At 55.7% G+C, this 14,506-nt stretch overlaps 1 protein-coding gene across 3 annotated transcripts in view; it reads left to right on the forward strand.

Moving 5' to 3' along the window:
• The window catches only part of GRIK5 (glutamate ionotropic receptor kainate type subunit 5), a 63,865-nt gene that overhangs the window by 6,015 nt on the left and 43,344 nt on the right, over positions 1-14,506 (forward strand). For all 3 annotated transcript variants that reach the window (XM_042230954.1, XM_027978357.2, XM_060398623.1), the window contains 8 exons: positions 1,713-1,810; positions 1,904-2,069; positions 4,699-4,877; positions 6,659-6,712; positions 6,792-6,953; positions 8,673-8,825; positions 9,133-9,237; positions 9,364-9,471. In XM_042230954.1, coding sequence (XP_042086888.1) covers positions 1,713-1,810; positions 1,904-2,069; positions 4,699-4,877; positions 6,659-6,712; positions 6,792-6,953; positions 8,673-8,825; positions 9,133-9,237; positions 9,364-9,471 — 1,025 coding nt within the window. The remainder of the gene's footprint in view (positions 1-1,712; positions 1,811-1,903; positions 2,070-4,698; positions 4,878-6,658; positions 6,713-6,791; positions 6,954-8,672; positions 8,826-9,132; positions 9,238-9,363; positions 9,472-14,506) is intronic.

The raw sequence follows: 14,506 nt of genomic DNA on the forward strand, positions 1-14,506 counted from the left end.
AGTCATTGATGGGTTTGGAGCAGGGAGCTGGTGAAAGTAGAACCTAGAGGCTAGATTTGGGTGGCTGATGAGGCTGGTGAGTGCCTGAGTTGACAGCCCTGAGATAGGACAGGGAAGGAGGAGTTGAAGAGAGGGGGGAAGATGTGAGAAAACCTGAGGACAAAAAAGAGACAGGACTTGGTGACTTGACCATTAGGAGAGAGATCAAAGCTGAGGATCATTTCCAGGGATGTGGTGAATGGTGACCCTGCCCCCCTCACCAACACGGAAGGCGTGCTGGGAGTACATTTGGAGGAAAACGAGATGTTTAGTTTCAACGCTCTTTGTTGGGTGGCAGAAACCCAACTCAGGCTGACTTAAGAAAAACAACTTATCGGGTCATGTCACTAAAGGCCCTGATGCTGGCAAAGATTAAAGGCAAAAGGAGAAGGGGGCAGCAGAGGATGAGATGGTCAGATGGCATCACTGACTCAATGGACATGAATCTGAGCAAACCTCCAGGAGATAGTGGAGGACAAGGGAGCCTGGCGTGATGCAGTCCATGGGGTTGCAGAGTCAGATACGACTTGGTGACTGAACAACAGCAAAATAACCTAAAGATTAATTTGGGGCTTGCTTGGATCCAGGCACTTGAATGATATCCCTGGATTGTTTCTGGCATGGCTTAATACAGATACTCAAGTGATGTTCCAGGGAGCTCTGTGTCTTCATCTCTGGGCCCTACTTTCCTCTCAGTTGGTTTTGTTTTCGGGAGTGCCCTCCCTAGCTGGTGTCAGGATGGCCGCAACTGGTCAAAACTTTACATCTCTCCAGTTTAGCAAAGCCAGGGATAATTTTAGCAGGGGACCTGGGGAAGGCTCTCAATGGCCTAGTTTGAGCCCGTCCCCATCTCTGAACCGATCCCTGTGGCCAGGACGACGTGGTTCTTTGATCCTGGGTCAGGAATCAATCAGTTCTGGGAACCATGTGGTTCCCCAAGGGAAAGTTCAAGTTCTGCCATGGGGATGGGCACGGGGCAGGTGAAAACAAGACTCTGCCTGCCTCCCAGCCTAGAGACGCACACGTATATAAGGAGAAAGAAAAGGGAAGAAAGAGAGCCAGTAAACGCAACAGAGGAACGGTGTTTGGGGTGTAGAGCGTAGAGGGAACCGTGGCTGTCGCCCCCATGCGCTGCAGCCCACCAGCGTCCTCTGTCCATGGGATCCTCCAGGCAAGAACACTAGAGCAGGTTACCATTTCCTCCTCCAGGGGATCTTCCCCACCCGGGGATGGAACACAGACGTGGCTCCTGTGTCACCTGCATTGCAGGTGGATTCTTTTACCACTGAGCCGCCTGGGGAGCCCCGTACCCTAGGTTTTATGTGGTTAAAAAGGTTGAGAAAGCCAAACGCTGAGAAACCAGATACTGGATTTGCAGCCAGAAGGAGGTCCTTGGTGTCTCCTCTTCCCCTCTTTGTTTCTCTCTTGCTCTGGCCTGGCCCTCTGTCGCCATGTCTCCGTGTCTCCCTCTGTCTCGTGGCCCCTCTGTTTTTTTCCCCTGCAATGGGCCAGGTCAGGGATCGGGCCTCTGGGTGCCTGGCACGGGGAGGAGGATCAGGCAGCCCTATGTGGAGTGTGGGGTTCTCTCCTGGGCCAGGAAAGGGTCCCCAGGGGTGGGAACAGAGACGAGGAAGCAAGCGCCTGAATCTGCGATCTCCTCCTGCCCCTCACAGTGTGTCAGATCCTGCCCAAGGGGGTTGTGTCTGTCCTGGGACCCTCCTCCAGCCCCGCGTCTGCGTCCACCGTGAGCCATATCTGTGGAGAGAAGGAGGTGAGAGGCGAGCCTGGGGTGGGGGGCGGGTCCCTGAAGGCTGAGGGCCGGGGAGGGGGAGCAGGATGGAAGCACAAGCTCTTCTCTCTTTAGATCCCCCACATCAAGGTGGGTCCCGAGGAGACGCCCCGCCTTCAGTACCTCCGCTTCGCGTCCGTCAGCTTGTACCCCAGTAACGAGGACGTCAGCCTGGCCGTCTCCCGGATCCTCAAGTCCTTCAACTACCCCTCGGCCAGCCTCATCTGCGCCAAGGCCGAGTGTGAGGGAGAATGGTTTCTTGATTTCATTTTCACTTATGTGATTTTGTTGGCCACGCCTTGAGCCTCGAGAGATCTTAGTTCCCCGACCAGGGGTCAAACCTGGGCCCTTGGCGGTGAGAATGCAGAGCCCTAGCCGCTGGACTGCCAGGGAATACCCACGAGGGAGGAGGATGGGAGGCTTTGTTTTCTGTTTCCCCAAACTCCTCTTCCCAAGAGGTCTAGTCTCTCACAGTCATTGGTGCCCCCTGGTTGTAAGGTCTGGGGGAGTCAGACACAGTCTCTCCTTGTCCTTGCATCCCTTTCCCTTTAGGAACCCGGATCTCTGGTTCCATAGAGCTTCTCACTTCCCCACTCCCAAACAGACCATCTAATGCGCAGATAATCACTAGGCATGGCTCAGAGCAGGGCCCCTGTAGGTCCCAGCGTTTCCTCGGTGAGCAGTGCTAGGCTCCGTCCCTGACTTCCTGGAGCTCCGGGGCCACTGAGCCGCACGGTGGTCAAGCGGTTGTGATTCAGAGTGATGCGAGCTCTCAGGAGTTGAGCGGGCGGTGATCCTACTCTGGTCTGAGAGCCTCAGAGTCCTCCTCCCAGAGAAAGTGACCTCTGTGCTGGACCTGAAGGGTGGGGATGAGTTGAGGTGGGAGAGGAGGAAAGTCATGGGTACTGAGTAGAAAGCAAAGCAGAGGCAAGGCCCAGAGAGGCTCAAAGATGCCTCCTGTGCGGAAGTAATGAAGCAGGACCTGGAGGTGGGGCTCTGTCACTCCGGGCCTGTGTTTTATCCTGAAGATGATGTGCTAAATCGCTGTCGTGTCTGACTCTTTTGTGACCCCATGGACTGTAGCCCGCCAGGCTCCTCTGTCCATGGGATTTCCCAGGCAAGAATACTGGAGTGGGTTGCCATTTCCTCCTCCGGGGGATCATCCCCACCCAGGGATGGAACACAGACGTGTCTCCTGCATTGCAGGTGGATTCTTCACCCGTAGAGACATCAGGGAAGCCCAGTGATGGAGGGTGGGGAAAGGACCCACGCCAGGCAGGGGAGTATGTCGCAGGAAGGGCGCTCTGGGCCCTTTGGCTGCCTAGAGAGCAGACTTGGAGAGGGACAGGAGATGTGGCAGGGAGACCCCCCAGAGGTGGGGACGGATGGTCTTGGTTAGGCCTCAGGTGGTGGCAGGGGCCGGAGGGGCCAGAATGGATCTGAGGAGCATCGTGAGGGAAGGCCAGAGGGGTCATGGACGGTGACCAGGGCCTGCCCGAGGAGGAAGGGACAGTCAGTTCTGGGGCACACAGTGGGTTTGAGGTGTCCTTGAGACAGTCAAGTGCGGATGTCTAGGGGGCTGGTGGGCCTGTGGGTGTGCAGCTGGAGAGAGGACCACGCTCAGTCACCTCCAGGAAGTCCTCTTTCGTAAGGTATTTCCTGCATACTTGTCATGGTCCAGACATTCTTCTTGGTCTTATGGATCAGGCTGTGCATGAGCCAGGCCAGGGGTCCCCGCCCTTGTCAGAGCTAATGAGAGGAGCCAGGAGGTGAACATAGAGAAGACGTAGTCCAGTCAGCAGTGTTGAGTCCTGTGGACAGGAACTTCCCTGGCGGTCCAGTGGCTAAGACTCGAGTTTCCAATACAGCGTCTGTGGGTTCAATCCCTGATTGGGGAACTGGGACCCCATGTTGCACAGCAGAGCCAAAAAAAAAGTATGTGTGTGTGTGTGTGTATAAAGTCCTGTGGATAAATAGAGGAAGATGACAGGAACTGGGAGAGCTGGGGCAGGGAGTGGTATTTGAAATGGGCTGGTGGGCTTGGGCCTTGTTGAGGAGGTGACATTTGAGTAGAGATCTGAAGGTGGTGAGGGAGGGAGCTGAGTGGGGATCTGGAGAAGAGCATTCCAGGCAGAGGGGACAGCAAGCAAGGAGGCCACCGGGTGTGTGTGTGTGTGTGAATGAGGAGGCCAGCATGGCTGAGAGTGAGTGAGAGGAGCTGAGGTCAGGGAGATGAGGCACGTGGGCAGATGGAGTGGGGCCTTGGAGGCGGTGAGGACTTTGGCCTTCACTCTGAACACATGAGAAGGCGTCGGAGGGTTTGGAACAGACGGGGACACACCTGCTCACAGCAGTTCTGGCTGCTGCCCGGGGAACAGGCTCTCCCGGGGGTGCGGAGCGGGTGCGGCCTCTGTAACAGGCAGGAGATGGCAGCGGCCTGGGCCAGGGCGGTGATGGTGGCTCGGCGCCACGGGGTATGCTTTGAAACTCGAGCCTGGGTGGATTGGGCGCTGATGTGAGACGGAGAGGAAGCCAGGCTGCCATCAAACGTTTTGGCCTGAGCGCCTGGCCGGCTGGAGTTTGTGTGCTGACCCCGAGAGACTGGCGGTTTGGCGAGAAGAGCAGATTGCGGCTCCGCACCTGCGAAGTGTGCGTGCCTGCAACGCAGCCCCTTGGGGGCAGAAAGGTGGCAGGAGACGGGCATGTGGAGGTCAGGGGAGGTCCTGGCCCAGCGCCCCAAGAGAGCCAGCTGCGCTCTGGACTGCTGCCCTGCATCCTCTCCCTAGCTATCCCGTGCCAGGGAGGAGGGAGCAGCCGCTCCCATCTGGGCGCATGGAGGGCTCTAACCCAGGGCCTCTTCCCTCCCTCAGGCCTGCTGCGATTGGAGGAGCTGGTGCGTGGCTTCCTCATCTCCAAGGAGACGCTGTCTGTGAGGATGCTGGATGACAGCCGGGACCCCACGCCGCTGCTCAAGGAGATCCGTGACGACAAAGTGTCCACCATCATCATCGACGCCAACGCATCCATCTCCCACCTCATTCTCCGTAAGGTGGGTCCCTCCCGGCCCCGTCTCTGATTCCCTGCAGGGTCAGGAGCAGAAACATGGGGTGACAGAGGAAGTCAGCTGAGGTCCTCAGCGGTCGCGCGGTGGTCTGGATCCCCGCTTCCCACGTGCAAACACCAACCAGGAAGTTCTGTCTCTTCCTGCTTGCACCCCTGGTTGGATCCTGGACAGTTGCCTCCCCTTTTTGAGAGTACTTCCTACCTCAATGGATTGCCACTAGGGTTAATGAGGGAATGGTGGGGAGGCACCCGGATGGCCCCTGGCCCAGGGCAGATGTTGGCATACTGGCAGTGCCCTGTGGTGTTTCCTGAGTGCTTGTCCTGCTCTGTGTTGGGGTGTTTGCATGTCTTCTTTAATTTGGCTCTTGGGAATTAGCTGGTGGTCCAGTGGTTAAGGTTCCACACTTCCACCGTAGGGAACATGGGTTCGATCTCTGGTTGGAGAATTAGTAATCCACAAGCTGCACAGCTCAGCAAAAAAAAAAATATATATATATATAGGTTTCCTAGGTGGCACTAGTGGTAAAGAACCCCCCCTGGCAATGCAGGAGGTGTAAGAAAGGCGGGTTTAATCCCTGGGTCAGGAAGATCCCCTGGAGGAGGGCATGGCAACCCAGTCCAGTATTCTTGCCTGGAGAACCCCATGAACAGAGGAGCCTGATGGGCTACAGTCCATGGGGTTACAAGGAGATGAACATGACTGAAGGGACTTAGCATAGCACAACATATGTATATATATCTGGCTCTCATCCCACCCTGCAGGGCAAGTATGATACCATTTTGTGAATGAAGAAGCAGGGGTTCAGGGGCAGAGATGGGCTGGCTCAAGGCCACCCGGGATGGGCCAGCCCCAGGACCTTCCCCGCCCACCCCAGGGCCCTCCAAGTTCCACCCACCAGTGAGCCACATTCCTTAATCATTCATTGTTCCCTGCTCTTAATTTTCCTTATAATCTAATCTGTATTATTTATTTTTCTCCAGCTTTTAAAAAATTAAAACCATATGTCATTGTTGAGTGTAGCTTCTAGGAAAGAAGTGTGACGGAATCCATGGGGCTCTTGAGGCAGGCGTCTGAGAGAAAAGATTTTGGGTTCTCAAGGCAGGCAGGGCAGGCCTGGGCCGGGGTCCCAGCCCCTCCTGTGTGAGCCGGGTGACCAGTAATCACCTTCCTCTCCGGCCCGCACTTTCCTGTCCTGGAAGGGGCTGTAACCACGCGCTAACAGCTCCTGCCATGCAGGAAATGCAGGCTGGTGCCATTTTCTGTTCTAATGATCAGAGCGGGACAGAACTGGGCACTGCTGGCTTGAGATGTCTTCTAACTTTGTTCTGCTTGAAGACTGTGAGAAAGGGGGCTCACAACGTGACTCTTGAGAGTTACTTATTTATTTTTTATTTTCTAAATTTTTTTCTTTTTTGGCCATGCTGTGAGGCAGGTGGGCTCTTAGATTTGCCCCTGCAGTGGAAGCGCAGAGTCCTGACCACTGGACCTCTAGGGAATTCCCCCAAATCTTGAGATTTAAATGGGCATCCTTTCATGGCAAAGTGCTTCTAAAGATGGCAAGGCGTAGTTTTTCTGACCTGTGACCAGGCTGAGCCCTACGCATTAGCAGCCCCAAACTTGGCTTTGGGGCAACCTGGGGGTTAAAGTTAAGGTTACCTACCCCGCCTCTACCCTTTTCCCGTCTCTCTCTGTCCCTGGGTGTCTCTTACTGTTTCCCACGGGGTGTCTCTCAGCTTCTTCCCATTGCTGCCTCCTCTGTTCTCCAGGCCTCAGAGCTGGGAATGACCTCAGCATTTTACAAGTACATCCTCACTACCATGGTGCGTATCCCCTGCAGCCCCCACCCGCCTCTGTCCCAGGCGGGCCCGCCCCAGCCTCACGCCCTCTTCTTGGCCCCAGGACTTCCCCATCCTGCACTTGGACGGGGTCGTGGAGGACTCCTCCAACATCCTGGGCTTCTCCATGTTCAACACCTCGCACCCCTTCTATCCTGAGTTCGTGCGCAGCCTCAACATGTCCTGGAGGGAGAACTGTGAAGCCAGCACCTACCCCGGCCCTGCGGTGAGCTCGCGCCTTCCTCTCTGCACACAGACACTTCTGGGGCCCCTTCAGGCTTCGGCCGATCATGCTCAGAACCCCCAGTACCCCTCTTGCTTTCTGAGTTCATCTAGGAGGCCTCACGGTGCAGCCCTGGGGTTCAGTCTGACACATTTCTTCCTCTCCACCTGCTCCAGCCACACCTCCAGGTGCCCCAGCACACGCACACCCCAAGGCCTTTGCACTTGCTCTTTCTGCTGCTCTGCATGCACATCCCCAGGGAGCTAGCGATTCACTCCCTCATCACCAAGTTCCTGCTCAAACCCTCCCCTATTTTAAAAATGGCCAACTACTGGCTATTTGCAATGCAAGAGACCCGGTTCCATCTCTGGGTCGGGAAGATCCCCTGGAAAAGGAAATGGCAACCCACTCCAGTATTCTTGCCTGGAGAATCCCATGGACAGAAGAGCCTGGAGGGCTACAGTCCACGGGGTCACAGAGAGTCAGACACGACTGAGTGACTAACACACACCCACTGTTTAGCCTCCTTCCTTGCTGGGTTTTTCTCCATAGCACCTGTCTTTGCTTATCTAACCACCCCGTGGCTTGCTGTATGTTGTGCTTAGATGTATTTATAGGGATTTAGGTTGTAAGTTCCATGAGGGCAGGGGTTTCTGTCTGTTTTGTTAATTATTGTATCCCCACACCTAAAACCAGGCTCATGGTAGATGTCCGAATGTGCTGAATAAATGCAGACACACAAAGGATGCATACTTAACGTGTATTTGTTCGCAGACATCTAGTCAGACACCAGGGTGCCGAGAAGACACACCTCTGTGCACAGAAACTCACACAGACCCCAAGCCACGCGTTCAGACGTGTGCATGCAGGGCCCTCACACACATACACGGACGGTTGCGCATCTGTTTGCACCCTGCACCTACCGACACCACACGGCTACTCAGACCGTCACACCCAGCCCGCTGAGACACGTTCTCCCAGATTCTCCCAGACACATCCCCTAAGCTCACGGACACAGCCCAGCGGCCTCTGCATGTCGAGCCCTCACTGAGTGCCAGGCGCTGTTTTGAGCTCTTTGCATGCGTTCTCTCCCTGGAACCCCACATAAGCACTCGTTACCTTTACTTTTACCAGGGAGGAAGTGGAGATTTGGGGAGGGGTGTGGACTCAGCTCTCTGCAGGAAATGTTAATAGCAGAGCCAGGCCTCTAGCTCGGAGTTGCCTGCCACCCGGCCCCAGGCTCATGACGGTTATGCCCTCCTGTTTTCCTGCACGTGATGCCCCTCCCCCCACCTATACACAGATATGCACGTTTGTCCAGCCCCGCCCACATAAGTGTGTCCCTGGACACACTCAGACAGGGGCTGTGGCTGTCTCCCTTCCCCTCCTCCATGACCCCGTGTCAGCCACACAAACGCATGGATTCCTATGCCCACGAACCTCCCCGCTGTGGGGGTGACAACTGGCCGTCCAGGCAAACCCTCTTGGATGTGCCCTTCCCAAGACACATGCCACACAGGACAAGCCACCCTGACAACGGCTTGGGCAGTCTGCTTGACCTTCCCCCTGCTATCTCCGACCCCTGAGAAACCCCTCCTCGCTCCTGACTTCATGATTTTACATTCCTGGAGAGAGCAATGTCTGAGGGCTTGGGGATAAACACCATGGAGCTTCACGCCTCCCTTGGCTGAACTCCGTCTTTCCCATCCCTCCGTTCCCCAGCTATCGGCTGCCCTGATGTTTGACGCCGTGCATGTGGTGGTGAGCGCCGTCCGGGAGCTGAACCGCAGCCAGGAGATCGGCGTGAAGCCGCTGGCCTGTACGTCGGCCAACATTTGGCCCCACGGGACCAGCCTCATGAACTACCTGCGCATGGTGAGCCCGGAGCGGGGTGGGCCGCGGGGGCGGCAGCCTGCCTCGGGCACGGGGGCACTCACTGTGTCCCCCCCCCTCCCCCGCACCCCGCTCCCTGCGCCTCCAACCCGTTTCCCCGCCTCCTTGCTCCCTCTGGCCCCGCCTTCCTCCGTCTATGCTGTTCTCCTCCTGGATCTCGCCCTCTCTCTCTGTCCCGCCTCCTCTCCGTTCACCTGTGGTCCTTCCTGGTCCCTCTCCCTCTCTCTCTGTCGTCTCCTCCCTCTGGGCCCCTGCCACCCCTCCCTCTGCCCTCCTCCCGCCCTGCTAGGTAGAGTATGACGGGCTGACCGGGCGGGTCGAGTTCAACAGCAAAGGGCAGAGGACCAACTACACGCTGCGCATCTTAGAGAAGTCTCGGCAGGGCCACCGGGAGGTGAGCTTCCCCAGGGCAATGCTGGGGGGCCTTGATGGGGTGGGGGGCGAGGGTAGGGCAGGGCCTGAGGGCTGAGGCATCCTCAGGAGGGGGGTGCCCGTGCTGACAGCGCCCTCTCTGCCTCAGATCGGGGTGTGGTACTCTAACCGGACACTGGCCATGAACGCCACCACCCTGGACATCAACCTGTCGCAGACACTGGCCAACAAGACGCTGGTGGTTACGACCATCCTGGTGAGTGGCCCTCGTCGGGGTGGGCCGTGGATACAGCGGCCTCTGCTGAGCGGTACCCCCACCCGGTCCTAGTGAGGAGGCGGGATGCATTGCCAGGGCTGGCCCAGCACCCAGAACAGGGGAAGTGTCACCCGGGTACCTGACAACCTCTGATTGTGGACAAGATGTCACCCGCCTAATTGCTACTGGAGCCTCAGCAGGCACAGACTCTGACCTTAGAGCCAGGTCCAGCCCCAGGAGCTGCCAGCCTGCCAATGCCTGGCAGAGACGGGAACCGCTGTCAGCACGAGCATTCCACTGGCACCAGAGGCAGGGCCTCGCATGGTGCCCGGCCCAGGGTGGGTCCCCGTGAATCACCATCGCGGGAGAGGTCATTTTGCCACATTTGCCTTCTGAGCATATTGACACACACCAGCTTACTTGATATTCATCCTGAAGAGGCTCAGAGAGGTGAAGCAACTTGGCCAGGTCACACAGCAAGTGTAAGGCATGGCCAAGACGGATGGCACGTCTCTGAATCTCCGCAGCCTGGGTCTTAAGCACTGTGCTCTGAAGGTCCAGTCCTCCCCTTCCTGAGCCCTGGCACGATCATGGTCCTGTAGCCCCTGGGGTGCTAGTCCTACGTTTTGCCAGGTCAGAGACCAGGGAGCCTTTGTGTGTCAGTGAGGGTTTCTGAACCTGCTTTCACATCAGGCACCGTGCTAGGCCCTGGAAGGTGTCACTCTTTAAACCTCTCAGCTGCTCGGTGAGGTCTGTCCTGTCTTTCTCCTTTTGACAGTCAGGAAACAGTTTACAGGCTGGGTCCTGGCTGGAGCTGAGGGACATACTTGGAATCCCTGCCCTGTCCCCTGAACCCTCTGCCTTGTGCCAGGAGGTCAGGGAGGGGAGATGCTCAGGACCTGGGGAGCAAGAGGGTGCCCCGAGCCGCTGGGCTTTGGAGCAGCCGGGTCCCTGGCCGGGTGGTATCTGTTGTCTGGGGAGAGCCCCCCAATCACTGTGAGCTGGGCCGGCCGATAGCTATGGACGCTGAGTTTGGGAGGATTACACGGGTTCCACAGGATGGCAGAGGCCCCTAAAGCAGTGCGTCACATGCTGAGCCATTCCCTTGGTCCCTGGGGAACTCCTGACCTAGTGTGGGCCTTGCGTCCCTCTGGAGAAGGGCCAGCGAGCCTGCTGGGGAGGGACAGATGGCCTGCAGACGGGAAACCAGACGCTTCCTAACAGCCTCACCGAGGGGCCCTGAGGGCCAGGCCAGGCTGACTGGGAGAAGGAAAGTGCAAACGTGGAAGCAGAGTGCACTCCAGAGGCTGCCTGGGGTTCTGGGTGGGGAGCAAGGGCAGACGTCAGGGCGGGGATGTCAGGAGAGCACAGCCATGACCTGGGGGGCTTCTGGCCTCTTCCCACACTTGTCTCCCCTTTTCCCCAGGGCCCCTGAGCCCGTGTTGCCCTCTCCCTAACCTTCATTTTTCTTGTGATGGAGTCATTCATTCGCTCATTCATTCTACAAATATTTACTGAAGCTGCACCAGATGTGATACAAATCCCGGAGGCACTGGGATGAGTCACAGGTGGTCTCGTGGTCTCTCTGTCCTCGAGTGGCCCCGGGGAGGGGATCCCAGTCTGATGAAGGAGGCGGACCTGGACACAATCATTCCCAACCAGGGTGCTAAGGGGGCCCCACAGAAAGGAGGGGCTGCCTGAACTTTCAAAAGCCTGAGGAAGGAAGGCTTCACAGAGGAGGTGGCATTAGATGGGGCTTTAGAAGCTGTGTAGGAGTTGGGTGCACAGAGGCGGGGGCCTGGCCTCCCAGGCAGCAGGAACTCCCAGGAGGAGGGGCCTCAGGAAGTGTTTGCCAGGTTGGATGTGGAGGCAGTAGCCTCAGTGTGCCCCTTCATTCACGAACTTTCTCAGACTCATGTTTCTGGGCGGGGCCTGTGCCGGGCACTTGGCAACACAGATGTGAGTCAGCCTGGGTGCCGGCAGGAGGGGCACGAAGTTGTCAGGACCTGTCTTATTTCCCGCTCTGGTCCCCAGGGCTTGGGATGGTGCCCGGCACCCAGTGAACATGGAGGAGTGGTGAACGCTGACAGGTGGGGAGGGGCCTCTGAAGAGCTTAGTCATGCTCATTCTGTACCTTGGAGGGGTTGCCGTGGTGGCTCAGCGGTCAAGAATCCGCCTGTAATGCAGGAGATGCAGGTTTGATCCCTGGGTTGGGAAGATCCCCTTGAGGGCACAGTAACCCACTCCAGGATTCTTGCTTGGAGAATCCCATGGACAGCGGAGCCTGGCAGGCTATAGAGTCCAATGTGCCTGAAGTGGCTGGCATGGACCTTGGAGATTGTTAAATCGAAAGGGACGGGGCCAGATCTGGATGTTTGGAAAAGCTGGGCCTGAGGGAGACTGCAGGAGAGAGATGCTCCAGGTCAGATGGGAGGATGAGGCTTGAGCTGGGCTGGGGCTGTGGAGATGGAGGGACCTGATGTGGGGTACTGATGGGCTGGGCTGAGGGAAGGAGCAGGAGGAGGTCCTCGATGGGGGTGGAGGCTGGGGTTATCCCCAGGGTGGTGCCCACATGTCTGAAGCTGAGAGATCAGGCTGGTGCCAAGACTGAAGGAGGTCCCACAGGGAAGCTGGGGGTGTGGGACAGGTCCCAGGGGATGATGCCGTGCTGGGCCATCCCAGAGAGTTTCCTCCTTTCCTGGCATTCCTTTTCATTAAGGCATGACATCTTATCTTGCTCTTTGGTTTTCTGGGGTCAGACAGGCCTCACTTGCATTCCTGACTTCACCTGGACCTCAGTGTCTGACTCTCTTGGTTCCATACCTTCATCTGTAAATGGGTCTAATAGTCCCACCTTGAAAGGCTGTGGGAGGATTGCGTGAGATCAGAGGACCCCCTGGCAGAGTGTCCTGCTGGCAAAACGTGCTGAGCACGTGGGAATCCCTTTTTTCTCCTGACCTGGTATCCTCAATAAGAATAGCAACTGAGACTTCCCTGGCGGTTCAGTGGTTATGACTCCAAACTTCCATTGCAAGAGGCATGGGTTCAGTCCCTAGTGAGGGAACTAAGATCCCAGCTCAAACAAGCCACCTGGCATGGCTCCCCCCCAAAAAAGAGTAGCAATCATCATGCCCAGAGTCTTGAGCTGTGAACTGAGTCCTTTGCTGGTGTTACTCCGTGTTCATGGCAGTCCTGAGGCTGGTACCATCGTGACTCCCAGTTTTCAGACAAAAATAAGGCACAGGAGGGTTAGGGGACATGAGTGGCCCAACTGGAAGATGGCAGGGCCCACGTGTCTCCACCTTGAACCACAACACGTCGATTTCTGCTTCTTTCCAAGCCTTCACTTCTGTTCTAGACCTGGCCCAGCTGTCTCTACACTTGGTGACCAGGGTGGGTCTCTTCTCTCTGTTCTCAGCTTCCTCCTGTAAAATGAGGGAATTAAAATATTCATGACAGAGTGAAGGGTGGTGGACTACATCAAGGTTCTTTAAACTGAGCTCCAGGAAGTCATGGGTATGGAGTTGGGTCCTGGCTTCAGGAAAGGGTCGAGGCAAGCAGCTTGTGAAGAATTTTCCAGAACCCATCCTACTTTAACATTTTTGGTTTTAGTTTCAAGGGATTTTTTTCCCCTAGCAGTGTAACATGCGTACAGAAACTGTCACAAATCATGGGTGTACTGATCAGTGAATTTTCAATAACTGAGCACGTTGTGGGGCCAGCCTTCCACATGCCCCGTCAGGTCTCTAACTGCTGCCACGGCCTCAACTTTTATCATCACAGAGTAGATGTGCCTGCTTTGAACTTCACATAAATGGCATCATATTCTATATTCTCTCTTGTGCATACGTTTGTGAGATTCACCAACTTTGCTGCAGATGGCTTAGTCTCGTTGTGGTTCAGTCGCAAAGTCATGTCCGACTCATTGCGACCCCATGGACTGTAGCCCGCCAGGCTCCTCTGTCCATGGGATTCTCCAGGCCAGAATACTGGAGTGGGTTGCCATTTTCTTCTCCAGGGGATCTTCCTGGACCGGGGAACAATGTCTCCTGCTTGGCAGGCAGATTCTTTACCGCTGAACCACCAGGGAAGCCTTTAGTGTTGTTACATGTTGTGTTACGTGAACAAACCTCGGTTTAGTTACTCCCCGAATTGATGGGTTTTGGAGCTGTTCCTAGTTCTTTTGCTGCTGTGGATACTCTGCCTCATGCCTTTTGGTGAACGGATGGGGATTCCTGTCGAGTGTATAGGCAGGAGAAGAGTTGTTGGGGTTTGTAGCTTCTGCAGATACTAACAAAGCATCTTCCTAAGCCATGGTACCCATCTCCATTCCCACCCATGGTGTATGAAGGAGGATTCCAGTCGCTACTCACTTCTGCCGGTGCTGAGTGCAGAAAGCCGTGGACCCTATTGTGATTTTCATGTACATTTCCTTAATGGTCAGGGAAGTTGACCACTTTTCATTTATTGCCTATTTGGAATCTCCTTTTGGGAGGTCCCTGCTCAAAGCTTTCTGTATATTCAGAAATTTGAGATACCTGACCTTTTTATTGACTTGTAATGTATTTGTGTATTCTGGATATAAGTTCTTTGTCGGAAGATGCACTTCTCCCACTTTGTGACTTTCCTTTTCACTCTCGGAGGTTTGTTTTTTCTTTTTTTCAGCCGCACTTGTGTGGCTTTTGGAATCTTAGTTCCCTGACCAGAGATCAAACCCGGGCCCTTGGCAGTGAAAGCGTGGAGTCCTAACCACTCAACCACCAGGGAATTCTCCTCAGTGGTATCTTTTGAGGAAAAGATTTTTTAATTTTCCTAAAGTCCATTTTATCCATTTTTCCCCCCTTTCTGCTTAATGCTTTTAGAGTTTAAGAATTCTTGGGACTTCCCTGGTGGTCCAGTGATTAAGACCCTGCATTTCCACTGTAGAGGGTGTGGGTTTGATCCCTGGTTGGGGAACTAAGATCCAACATGTGGTAAGGCATGGGCAAAAAAAAAGACTTCTCTGCCTACCCCGAGATCATAAAGCTCTTTTCCC

The sequence above is a fragment of the Ovis aries genome, chromosome 14 (assembly GCF_016772045.2).
Source record: "Ovis aries strain OAR_USU_Benz2616 breed Rambouillet chromosome 14, ARS-UI_Ramb_v3.0, whole genome shotgun sequence".
NCBI lineage: Eukaryota > Metazoa > Chordata > Mammalia > Artiodactyla > Bovidae > Ovis > Ovis aries.